This window comes from Hydra vulgaris, chromosome 12, assembly GCF_038396675.1.
Source record: "Hydra vulgaris chromosome 12, alternate assembly HydraT2T_AEP".
NCBI classification, from domain to species: domain Eukaryota; kingdom Metazoa; phylum Cnidaria; class Hydrozoa; order Anthoathecata; family Hydridae; genus Hydra; species Hydra vulgaris.
Window position 1 is genome coordinate 57,575,462 of NC_088931.1, and position 14,539 is coordinate 57,590,000.

General features: G+C 26.0%; 1 protein-coding gene across 2 annotated transcripts in view; it reads left to right on the top strand.

Moving 5' to 3' along the window:
• LOC100202384 (translation factor GUF1 homolog, mitochondrial) overlaps window positions 1–14,539 on the top strand; it is a 60,992-nt gene that overhangs the window by 46,429 nt on the left and 24 nt on the right. For both annotated transcript variants that reach the window (XM_065813826.1, XM_065813827.1), the window contains 4 exons: window positions 1,341–1,456; window positions 2,785–2,844; window positions 14,140–14,176; window positions 14,401–14,539. The exon at window positions 14,401–14,539 is cut by the window's right edge and continues 24 nt beyond it. In XM_065813826.1, the coding sequence (XP_065669898.1) occupies window positions 1,341–1,456; window positions 2,785–2,844; window positions 14,140–14,176; window positions 14,401–14,526 (339 nt within the window). In that variant the 3' untranslated portion in view covers window positions 14,527–14,539. The remainder of the gene's footprint in view (window positions 1–1,340; window positions 1,457–2,784; window positions 2,845–14,139; window positions 14,177–14,400) is intronic.

The following is a 14,539-nucleotide window of genomic DNA, read 5'->3' on the forward strand; positions in this document are numbered from 1 at the left end:
ATATATATATATATATATATATATATATATATAATATATATATATATATATATATATATATATATATATATATATATCAATATCTATATATATATATATATCAATATATATATATATATATATATATATATATATATCAATATATATATATATATATCAATTTTCTTCTGTTTACATATTTTTAGTAAGCACATATAACAAGTATTTTTTAGACATGCTTAACAACTTTATATTTATTAAACATAAATCGATGATCATATAGGTTACTAACTTACTTATAAAAATATTGTATTTTTAACTTGTACTTTTTTATTATACTTATTTATTTATTATAATATGATCTTAAGAGTACGTTAAAATTTGATAGACATTTTAAACAGATTTTTACTATTTTGTTGATTTTACCTTTATTTCCTTCGTTAGTAGTTCCTATTGATCTATTTCTTTCACTTTTTTTCTTTTTAAAAAATTCTAGTTCCTTTTAGAATTAAAATAAAACTTTCAGCCCATCAATATTGTGACCTCCAAATATGGGCGCTGAAATAGAGTTTTGGCTTCTATTTCGATATTAGAGATGCCTTATCCAGTCATTTTATAAATCAACGGTTATTGATATATCATATATCAATGCAAACTTAATTTGTATCTATGTACTATCAATACATACTTACTTTGTTGTATAAGTGCAAACATATTGGAACTTGTCACGACTATTTTGCTACAACTTTTATAAGTAACTTCTATAGCCTTCATAATTTTCTTATTGTAATTAAATAATATTTACTTAAATAATAGAATTATTTAGTTTTATTATCATATTTATTTATTAATATATATAGCACTTTGCAGATTTTTTTTCAGCGTTCGAAACAAGAAGAGTCTAAAACGAAAAAGTATAACTCTGAATTATAATGGATAAATATAATGGATGAATATAATAGATAGATTTCACTATTTGAAAAATATTAATCAAGGATACACAATTTATGACTCAAACATAAAAATATAATGTCAATATAACGCCAAAATAATGGATAGTGTTTACTTTTTTCAAAATCATTGGTTATTGGCGTTAGTTTTTTTAGAGTGTAGATCAAAACAATTTTGGCAGATCTCCATATAAAAGTTTAACAACTTATTTACAAACTAATTATGTAAACTGTTTTGAAATGTCTACTTCATAGCGATGTAGCAGTAGTTAGGGTTAATCATCTGCACCAGCTGTGTTTTTGTTATTTAAAGATTTCATATGTTTTTTAACAGAAAATCTGAAAATGTATGTAAATTATTGCTATGACAGTTTTCTAAAAATTTTAGATAATGAATTTTATTGATTTTAGATGGAAATTTGGTTGAATGGAAAACCTGTTGATGCTCTGAGTACAATAGTACATAAAACTAAATGTCTAGCTTTGGGGAAGTCATACTGCTTTAAGTTAAAAGAAACAATTCCAAGGTAAGCCTGTTTAGTATGTATAAAATTCTGTTAAAAATATGTTTAACTTGATAACAAAAGTATTCTTGTCATGTTGTAACAAAAGTATTTATAACAAGTGACCCATACTGATAGTTTAAATCTTTATTTAGTAAGAATAGAAAGTTAAAAAAAGTGTTGAGCTCTTGTTTTGTTATTTTAGTGGTTTAATATTGAAGTGTATCAAAAATCGGTTCTTGTGCCAATAGTCTTCAATATTTTATTATTTATTTTATTTAATAAAGATACTTAGAAACTTTACACAATTTTTATTAGGGGTTAATAATAATATTGAAATTGCTTTAGTATGATTGGGATTGCTATAGTATTGTGAAGACGACTTAAGTATGATTGAGGTTGCTATAGTATTGTCAAGACTACTTTAGTATGATTGGGGTTGCTATAGTGTTTTGAAGACTACTTTAGTATGATTGGGGTTGCTATAGTGTTTTGAAGACTACTTTAGTATGATTGGGGTTGCTATAGTATTGTGAAGACTGCCTTAGTATGATTGGGGTTGCTATAGTATGATTGGAATTATAATAAAACAAAATTTCTAACTTGCGAAAATATGTAAAGTGGGTATGTAGCAAAGTTAATCCAAATGGTATGTAATATGAATATTAATAACCTTTATACTCTTACATAAGTAGTTTTTATCCATAAAAAACTTATTCAAAAATTTAAACAACAAACTTTGCCATATTTTTAACTACCAATTTTATAATATTTTTAATAACAAACTTTATAATAGTTTTAACAACAAAGTTTAATATTTTAAGATTATTTATTAATTTATTTTTTCTACTAATGTATTTGTTTTTATTTGTCTTGTCTATATACTTTAATGTGTTAATTTATAAAACTATTTAAAACATTAAAATATATCATGTATCTTAAATCAAATTAAAATTAGGTGAGATTATAAGGCACCCTACAATATTTCTTAGCTTACAGGAATACAGTGGAGTGCGAAACAAAAACTCTCACATTTTAGATAAGGATTAAACTTTTTTTTGTATCTCTTTTTGGTTTCATCATTCATGGTTCGTGCTTAAAAGAAAAAAAGATGGTTCATTCTTTAAAAAAGAAAACGTGGTTTATGTTTAAAAGAAAAAAAGATGGTTCATGTTTAACAGCAAAAAAGTTGAACAACAATTTTTACCTCAATTTTTACTATTAGTGTTTTTTTCTTTAAAGTTAAAAATATAAAGTTTATATTTATGCTCATATAACTGAAATTTTTCACTGCTTCTTTTTTTTTACTTATTTTTGAATAAATCTAATTGTTATATGAATTTTCATTTTAGACAGTTGTTTGAGGTGGTCATACAAGCTGCTGTTCGTAACAAAGTTATTGCAAGAGAAACGTAAGACTTGATTTTTATGAGTTATTTTAATAATAATAGTTATTTCTGCAAAATTATACAGTAGACTGTACAACCCACCATTGTTAGAAAAATCTCTCATAAGATTTCTTGTTTGAGGTGAATACCAGCCAACTATTCCTTGGCCCTTTTCTAGCTTATATATTTGTATGAATTTCATTCAATGTACAACTGTGTACTGACAGTACAGTATGTTCTTTATTTAATATATTTGATTATAGCAGTATCACTTTTTTTAAGAAAATTGTTTTATAAACCAAGTTAATCATCTCAAGGATCAAAATTTCTCTGAAAATATGAATAATTATCTAAATTTTTTCTATCACTGTATTGATAACTATTTTTTACTCCAAATCATATATATATGTGTATATATATATATATATACACATATATGTATATATATATATATAGATATATATACATATATGTATATATATATATATATACATATATGTATATATATATATAAATATATATATATATATGTATATATATATATATATATATTTATACATATATATGTATATATATATACATATATGTATGTATATATATATACATATATGTATGTATATATATATGTATATATATATATATATATATATATATATATATATATATATATATATATATATATATATATATATATATATAGTTGTATATTTGTCATCAGTACAGCAAGATTTATGGGAGAACAATAATAGTTTTGAAATGGAGAACTGTAGAAATGCAGATAAATTGACGTAAAACAAAAAATAAATACTTTATTTTACAAAAATATAAACATATTTAATAATAAACTTTTAATTATATCAATATAAAAATAATAATATAATAATTTTATCAATATAAAAATAATATTATATCTAATATTAATACTAAAACTTAAGAACAAAATTTTCTAAAAATTTGCAATGAACATTAATCTTTCCCTTTTTGCATGTTAATATTTACGGATTTGGCAACCAAAATGGGTGCACAAAATTTACAATAAGTGTTCACAAAAATTCAAATTATGATAGATTACAAAAAGCAATCAAAAGTGCATAAATTGAGTTGCATAGTATTCTTTAATCACTTGTGAATTTTTATGTGCTATTTTTTACCCTCATTAACCATTCATATATGTTTGATTCAATGAATTACTGTTTGCTTGGAATATTTTGTGAAGACTTCAGATGTGATGTGAACTTCAGTTTGCCGGAATTTGCATATAGTATTTATCACTGTGAAAAGATGTACCTTTTAAATGTGAGTTTAGATACACGGTCTTGCTTATTAGAATGTAAATGAATTGTTTGGATTAACAAGCTAAACTAAACTTTTAACAAACTTAAAAAAGTGTAAAAAATTGATAATTACATCTCAAGTATAAATTATTTTAAACAACTATTTTTGAAGAAATTTATTTAAAAAGATGTTATAAACTATTTTTAAAAGTATCGACCTATCTTCGTTTCCCTTAGTTTCAATAAATAGACAATCATTTTAAAATTAAATTTTTTTAAAAACTGAAAAATGTGAACGAAATAGCCACATACAATCTAAAGTGGTTTAAAATGTTCTTATTGTGATATAATTGTTAACTTTGGTGTTAGTTGATAGTTTTATATGTTATTTCAAATTTTTTTGTGTGTGAAGCTTTATCAAAAATGAAACAAAGGTCATTTGCATTTTTTAGCTAAAAAAAATGTCTATACGCTTAATTTTGATAGAGCATACTATGTTTTTGTAATTCTGTGTAATTCTAAGTGGTTCTGCTAAATGTTTTTACTGAGTGGTTTCACAAAGTAAAACAACTCGGTGAAAACATTTAAACAAATGATTTTACCAATGTTTTAAACAAGTGGTTTAACCAAATTACTACTTTTAAACAAATGATTTTACCAATATTTCTTAGAATTTTTTAAATACTTTTTTGTATTAGTTATGATCGTTTCTAATTTCTTCAATTTTTTTAAGTAATTAAACTATGATTATAAATAAAGTGTATTTATAGTAACAATAGTAACCCATATGATATTTTTCTAAAGTTTTCTTACGGCAACATCAAAGTTTTTTATATAAAAAAACACATTGACAAAGGTACATTGTTTGTTGAAAATCACCTTTTGGCAAAAACTCAGGCTTAACTAAATTCCACAAAAAAGAAGTGGTGACCTATAATTAATGCTCCAAATAAGAATGGTGCAACATCTCTAATATTTTAAGTAAGAGTGGTGGAATACCTATTGTCTAAATTAGATGACTTGAATTTCCAAAATGTTCAATTAAAGTGAAGAGTTTGCTAAGAAAAGCTTCAAAAAATTTAATTGTAGTAACGAAACTATTTGAGGATTCTGATAAAGCCTGTTTTATGCTATAAACAAACAAAAAGTCTAAGAGAACTTTAGTATAATGACTTACAGCTTGTTTTCATGATTACAAAATTATTTAAGTTCCAATCTTATTGTTGATATGGAGAGCTACTTCACATTAGGCAATTGTTCCCTAACTTGTAATGACTTATATTATTAAATAGACTTGGATACCCTAGTGTGTCCAACAAAACAAAAAAGCCTTAAGTGCTTGTTTGGCTTGTTATTTGTGAGTAAAATCAACATTAGACTAAGTTAAATGATTATCAATTATAAAGCATACCTCAGCAAGTGTATAATCGAGTGGTTGATCCCAATTCGTTCAAGAACATCATAGGGGTAGTAAACATGTATTTTAGTCTGATTTGAGCTCATCACATCTTAGCATAGATTGGCTACAATCACAAAAGATACCACTGGTACAAAAGACAAATACACCAAAAGCTTGTCTTATTTTAGGATTTTTTGGCATTTTCTAAATAAAGTGTACACTTCAGTAAATATCGGCCATGCTGCTGATAATATTTAACAAATCATGTAAATATAAAACATGTATCAGTTGAGAAAAATTGATTATGGTAAAACAAAAGTTTTGATGACACATTAAAGACTAAATACTTCAGTTAAATAACCTATTGTTATTTTAGTTTTTGATTTTTTGGCGAATGCTTGCTGTATTTATATGCATATATAAACAAAGGACCAATACCCCAAATTATCCAAGCTAAGACAGAAATCCTTAATATTATAAAGTTCTCTTACCAAAACATCGCAAAACTATGATCTCAAGTCATAATCATTCCTTATAATGCAACACCGGCTGCAAAAATGAACTCTTCATTATTTTTTTATTGGTTATAAAAAGTTTCTAATGTTTTGGAAGACCACATTTTTGCATTAAAATACCAATAAATGCAGAGCAACACATTTATTCATTTCTGGACTTTGTATTATTACTTTTCTTTTAATGTACTATTAATAATTTGATTCTGTTTAAAAAAATTTATTTTTTTTAGATAAAATGCTGTATTCAGTAATTCAAGTTGAAAAAAAAATTTTTTTATTTAGTTGCTTATTTTTTGAACAGTGAGTGTTATAAATAGGTGCAAAATATGCACCGATGCCTACTTTTGGCTGATGCCGATGGGTACAGGCGATGCCAATGCATCGGCATCTGCCTTGAAATTAGATATGTGATGGAAATATATAGAGGTGTAACGGATATGATATCCAACCGGATTATCCGGCCAAAATGCCGGATAATTCGGTATCCGGCCAAATATATTATTTATCCGGCCGGATATGATATTTTGGTATTCCCACACTCCATGTGTGTCTACATACTTTATGGATGGCTCGTAACTCCAATTAACAAATTTTATGAAGCAACAAGTCTTATATTACATAAGAAAGAAAAGTTACATAGAAAATAACAAACAAAATTTCAACAAATAACTAATTTCAAATGAGTAAATGCAAATAAAAGAGTTAATCTATTTTCCTACCATTGTGATGAATAAATAAAAGCATTTCTCCTGTTTTAGGTAATAATCTAGATCTTTTTTTCTCATGTTACCATATTCTGAGAACATTCTTTCTGAAAATACGGATGATGCTGGAGTGCATAGGTGTTTTAAAGCAATTTCTTTTAATAGAGGAAATCGTTCTTCTTGCATCCAAGCCTTCAATGGACAGCATTTTCTGTCTACCAGTGGTTCAAAAATAAATTTTTTTATTTCTTTTCTAATCAAAAACTCATTCGATTTTTTTCTACTTTTCTTTTTTTAGGAACGTATCGTTTTATCAGATGTTGCATTTATAATCTCTTTAAAACACAATTCAAGTGAGTCTTCTTCTTTTTCAGTATTTACTGAAAACTTTAATTGTGGTGATTCATTTACATTAAAATCTACTTCTTCTGAACAAACTATTGTTTTTTCAAAGGAAAAAACATCATTTATTAACCAATACTTAGCCTGTTTTTTGGTATCATCATCAAAAAAAGAAAACTTATATCTTGGATCTATTGATGTAGCCATAACATAGCATCTATTTTTCGGGATGTGCAAAGACTTTACATCGTTTGCTTCTGCAAAAAATCGATTTTTTAAAGTAGTTTTAAGTTGACTCTAAGTTTTTTGAATACTTAAATCAACTTGACATTTGGACATATATTTATTTAATGTGCATATATTTGGAATAACAGAGGACAAAGTTGTTATTTCTGAACTCATTTCCTGAGTTAATTGGAAAAAAGGTTTAGCAGTTTAATAATGCTTGATATAAGTGTCCATTCAAAAGTAGAAAAAGTCATTAAGTCAGAACGTTCTGCTAAGTATAGTTGAACTGGAATTTTTAATTTGTTTGATCTTTCAAGTATCAAATAAGTGCTGTTCCATCTTGTTGGGACATCTTGAACAAGGCAAAGATTGTCAAGATTTTGTTGTTGCTGAATTTTCTTAAAACTGCTACATGCCTGAGACGAATGATTGAAATGAGTTACAAGTTGACAACATTTTGCAAGGACATCAATTACAATATTTTCACTTATGATTGAATCTGAAACAACTAATTGAAGTAAATGAATGGTACAATGGATTGATGGAATTTCGGCTAGATTACTCCCTTTAACCATATTGCTAGCACCATCTCTTACAAGAAGGTGTCATCTTTCAACTTGAATTTTCCAGCTATCCCACATACTTTCTAACTTTTCAGATATGTTTACTCCTGTATGGCTTTCAGAAAAATGAGAAGCATGTAATACCACATCAATTCTGTTAAAATCTTTATCAATACAGTGGCCTGACAATGAAATAAATGATTCGTGAGATATCGGGCATATATCTGAAGAAAAGCTTATGTGGTTTGCTTTTTTTAACTTAATAGAAATTTTATTATTTAATTCCATGTAAAGTTGAGGAGTTATTGTTTGGGAAAAATATACTCTACTTGGTAAGCAATATCTAGGTTCTAGATGATTTATTAAATTATTGAAACCTTTATCTTCAACGGCTTAACGTAAACGGCTGGTTGTCTAAGGCCATCATTAACCCAATTTTACGATGAATAGCTTGGGATCTAGAATCATTAATGTTCCATACTTTTTTTGACTTTAAATACTCATCTATTGAAGTCTGCTTAGAAGTTTCAGAAGCGATTTCCTCACTTTCTGTTGTACCAGTTGAGAAAACTGCCAGTGTGAGCTGATCTGTTCTTTTCTGTTCACTTTTATTTCTCTCTTTACGAAATTCTTTTGGATGATTTATTTTAATATGGTTATGCAGAGGTGTTGTACTAAAACACTTTTGCCCAGCCTCCTTAGTTCCACGTTTAATTATTTTTTTACAAATATTACAGGTTGCATACGCATCACTTGCGTCATTTATTTTATATAATGACCAGATAAAGCTCCTCATTATTAAATTTTCCTGAAATATAAAACTATACGTATTCACAATTGATATTAAATATTTAACTATAATACACACATTTGATACCAAAATATTTGTTGGTATAGAATCTATAATAATAAATGATAATTTCACTATAACGTTATTATCTATACTATAGATAATAATGTTATATCGTATACACTATTCTCAAATTACAGAACAAATAGAATGTTAGTTTAAAAATAATGAAAGAAAACTTCTTGCGAAACTCAATTTGAAGATAATAAAATGTAATAAAAATTTGTTGTTTCGAAAAATGATTTCAAAATATTCATTCAAAGAAACGTTTTAATTTCAAAATTCCAATTATGTAGAAGTATAAATTCCTCGAAATTCTTTTATGCATTTAAGAAATTCAGTGTAATATTTTTATTATTTTTGCAAATGTAGCAAAGTATGTATTTTATTCAAAGAAACATACTTTGCTACATTTGCATTTTTTTAACAAGTTTTTTTTTTCTTGCAATGTATATATAATATATATATACCTTTATATATTTTATATATATATATATATATGTATATTATATATATATATATATATATATATATATATATATATATATATATATATATATATGTATATTTATATATATGTATTTTATATATATGTGTATGCATATATATATATATATATATATATATATATATATATATATATATATATATTTATATATATATATGTATATATATGTGTGTATATATATATATTATATATATATATATATACATATATATACACACACATATATACATATATATATACATAAATATATATATATATATAATATATATATATATATACATATATATATATAATATATATATATATATATATATATATATATATATATATATATATATATATATATATACATATATATATATATATATATATATATATATATATATATATATATACATAATATGAAAGTATGTATATGACAGCTAAAAATATTAGAAATTTAGCTTAAAAAGTTTAAATAATAACAATTCAATGAAACAATAAAAGGGACATAATTTACGAAAGGCTAGATTAGACCCGCAACTGTAATAACATAAATTAAAAAAATTGGGTGCCCCTACTGAGTCCCAATTTTAGAGGGCCGGGGAAAGCTGCACCCTTTAATCTGTCATTGAATATGCCTATTGTCACTCTAAATGATATTGTATACAAAACAACTCACTAAAAATGAATCCTTTTACTCAATTCTATTCTGATTAGGCAAATAATGATATTCAATATCAGCATAATACCGGCATATCCGACCGGATATAAAAATAAATATCCAGCACATCCGTATCTGGCTGGATACACAAAAAACCATATCCGTTACACCTCTGGAAATATACACTTGAATGGAAATGCCACATTTCATTCATGTGACAATGGAAGCAACATTTTAAAATTGTTACTGTTGAAGTTTATTTTCCATTTATTTTTTTATTGTTCTCTTGATAATTAGAGCAATTACTTCAATTGAAAAGATCGCTTTATAATTATTTACTTTTGTCAATCTGTTTGAATTAAAACGATTTTGTTTATAAAGAATGAATGGAAGATTTTGATGTCGTTACTTCTAATAATTAGCAAGTTTTTAGCAAATGTTTTTACGAAATTAAATTATAAAACAATACTTATATTAAATGTTTATTTATTAAACACTTTTAATTTAATAATAAACTTTTTTATTATTTAATTTTAGTATAAATGTAATAAAACATTTTGATTGTAAAGAATAACTGAAAGAGTTTCAAAAAAATATTTTTTTTAAAGCAATTTTCTCTTCCAATTCCCATTTATTCGAAGTATGGTTACAATTAAACATTGATTTCTCTTATCTAAGAAAAGAACGAGTGACGCAAAAAAAAAAATTCTATACAACTCTTATTCATTCAAAGTTTAATTACGTGAAATTTTTCTTTTTCTTTTGTTCTACTCTTTTATAAAAAGAGCGTTTGATATACATAGAATTAAACTTAGAGATAAAATTAAATTAGAAATAAATCAACAATGAGCAAAATAACTAAAAGTCCAATCTGATATTGATGATCCAATCTGATATTGACGATAATAATCATAATAATTTTGATATTGATGAAAGTAATCACTCAAAAGCAATTTGTAAATTTTGCAAAATGAAAATATCAAGAGGAAGAACATCTGGCAAAAAAATGACAACATCCGATTTAAGAGGGCATATAAAAGCAAAGCATATAAAAGTTTTCCAGAAAATAGAAGATATAAAATGTTTCGAAAAAATGTTATTGCATCTACTTCAACCAGTAAGAGAAGATAATAGCAGAGAATCTGTTAGCAATAGTGTTCGGTTACTCTAAATCAAAAACATCAATCTAAGCTTGAGAAAATAATTAATAAGCATAGGAAATGGACTTCAAGTGAATAAAGAGCTTTAAAAATAACTATGCTTATCAGAGAAATGATATGTGTAGACTTTCAGCCATATTCTTTAGTTAGAGATTAAGGATTTAACAAACTAATTATGCATCTTGAATCAAGGTATACCATGCCCTCTAGAAAAAATATGACTGAAACAGTTGTTCCTTTAATTTATGAAGAAATGAAAATACAAATTATAAATGATGTAGCAAAAGCAGATTTTTTGAGTTTCACTACTGATTGATAGACTACACATCACAATATTCTAAGCTTTTATTCATTAACAGCACTCTGGATAAACTCAGAATTTAATTTTATGACAGCTTTGCTACAACTTAAAAAAATAACAGGTTCTCATACAGATGTAAAGATATCAAAGTTTCTAAAAGACTCTTTAATGAATGGAAAGTACCAACTAACAAAGTGTACTTTGTCCTCTCTGACAATGCTGCTAATATGAAATTATTCATTAAAGAAGCTGGTTTAGAAAAAAATTCTCTAAGTTGTGTAATCCACACTCTTCAGCTTTGTATAACCGATAAGCTTTTCAAACAGCAAACAATTATAAATGGTCTTATAGCTAAGTCTAGAAAAATTGTCACACACTTTCATCATTCTTCATCTTCCATGGACATGCTACATGAAATTCAACAACAGCTAAAGTTACCCCAACATTCACTTATACAAGATGTAGTAACAACAATGTGGAACTCAACATTTTACATGCTGGAAAGACTAGTTGAGCAAAAAAACCTCACTAACATTATTTTTTATTAGAAATCAAAAGTATAATGCCTCTAATCTTAATGAAGACCAATGGTAATAACCATTGGTTTTCATTAAGATTAGGCTGAGACGCTTATCTTAGTTTTAAAGCATTTTGAGGTGGGTACACTAGAGATGAGTGAAAATAGGGCATCAGTATCTCAAATTATTTCATTTATAGTTTCAATCGCAGCATACCTAACCTATGCTTCAGAAAATGCAGGTGAATTAAAAACTATAATAAAAGAGTTGAAAAAAGATTTTATCTCAAGGTTTTCTAGCTATAAATATAACAAAAACTTGAACATTTCTACAGTTTTAGATCCAAGATTCAAACTTAGTTATGTTATATCAGATGAGGAGAAAGACGCTATAAAATCAAATATTCAAAGCAATATATAAACCTAAGTAAAACTGATATTACAGATTGCCTTTTAACTTCCGACAAATTAACTCAATTAGATAATGAAACAAAAATGAACAATGAAAAAAAACGAACACTTCATCTGAATCAACCCAAGAACCTAGCTCTCCACTCAAAAAATTAAAAATAGCAGAAAACATATACATTTTTTATCAAGTTTCAAAAGCACCTCTTGACACTGAATTAACAAAATCAACGAAAGTAAAGAACTGTAAAAAACTTTCAACAGAGGCACAAGTTTATTTAGAGAAAAAGCAAAAAATCTAAGTTTAAATGATTTTTATAAATAAGAACTTTGATAGCTTTTTGTTCTTGTCTAATTTATGTTAAATTATTATAGATAAAACTAAATTCTAAATTAATATAAACTAGGGGAAAGGCGCCTATGATGGCATAGCGCCTATGATGGCATAGCGCCTATGATGGCATACTGGTCATATTTCCATTAAAATTGGTTTTGGTAAAAAAATGATTAGACCTACATGACTATACTGACTTTACATTAGTTTTAGTGAAAAAACGATTTTGGGATGTGCTGTTGTAGTTTTATTTCCTTCATATATTTAAGATTGTGATTTTACTATTATCTGTGCAGAAATAAAATTTTCATGCATTTTATATTCAAGTTTTGTGCATTTAGTGGAATAGTTACTTTAATTTTATCTTTTGAACAAAGCAGACACATCTTGTTTTAAGGAAAATGATGAGTTTTACCCATGATGGCATACTGACGAGTTGGGAGTGTTGAAATATTGACGAGTTGGGAAAACCTTTTTTTTTATAAGAAAAACTTATTTTTAAGTAAAGTTAAAAGAAAGCGATGCTCCAAAATTTTTTTTTGGTCCAAAAAATACGTAAAACGTAATATATATCCTATGCGCATGCGCAAAATTTTGCAATGCTAGTGTGTAGCATGAAATGGTAAATTAGGATGGTTTCGAGTAATTTCTGGCTTTTCTGAGGGAAGACTCTAAGGTTAAATGAAATCATTAAGTTACCCTCGATCCTAACTAGCCCCATCCTCCCCTATGCCATCATAGGAGCTGTATTTGCCTATGATGGCAAACTTGTGCTTTTTTTTACAATAAGAATAACTTATAAAAAAAATAAAACTGATGAAAACTCCCAGGGTAACTATTGTTCTAAATGTAACAAGGAATGTATCCATATCAAAACTTTTATTATTGGTCTTCAGGATACTGAATAATGAAGCTTCAAAGTTAAGTATGCCATCATAGGCGCTTTTCCCCTATTATATGAATTATAGTTTTAGAAATAAAATAATATTTCTAATATTCATTAATATTTAACAACTTTTAATAATAAAAGTTAGTACTTTTTAGTTTTTATATTTTTTATTTACTTTTCTTTTAGAACTGATGAAATAAACTTTTACTTATCACTGCCTAATTTGCATCAAAAAGAATGTCCATATAAATGGTGGGGAAATTACAAAATTGCATTAATAAAAAAACACTCTAATAGCAATAATATTTTAGACCTCTCATGCCTTGCCAAAAATATTTAGGAGCTCCGTCTTCTTCTGTGTTCAGATAATGTGTTCAAAACAATCGGCAATGTGTTCAAAACAATTCTTTTGTGTTCAGATAATGTGTTCAAAACAATCGGCATCGGCCGATTATTTTGAACACATTATCTGAACAAATGGTTATTAAGGCCGATGCCGATGCATCGGTGCACCCCGAGTTATAAATAACTATTCAAAAGAAAAATAACAAACTTTAGTTATTTTTTCGTTTTAGAATAAGACTTAGTGTCAGATTGGAGTCCTTGCACTATATTTACTTTTAATAAAAGAGATACTTCATTTATGTCTTGGATATTTAACAAAAGTAAATCTTTTCTTTTTAGCATTCAACCTTTACGTAAGGATGTAACAGCGAAATGTGTAAGTTTTTTTGTTGTTCTGTTATTTTCATTATTTTTTGTATCTTATTCAACTTTTATAGATCCACTTCGTCGTCATTTTCAAAGCATTCGTTATTTATATACCCATGCAATTTTATAACTTTTGTTTAATTTAGGATTGCAATATCATACTGTAACTTTTCTGTTTTTCCTATATTATGGTTGATAATGACTACAATTATAATCATAAATATATTTTTGTAGTACGGTGGTGATATCACACGAAAGCGAAAGTTGCTTGAACAACAAAAAGAAGGCAAAAAAAAGTTGAAACGTTTAGGAAATGTTGACGTTCCTCATAATGTTTTTCTATCGTTGTTAAAATTGTAAATTCTGTTATATG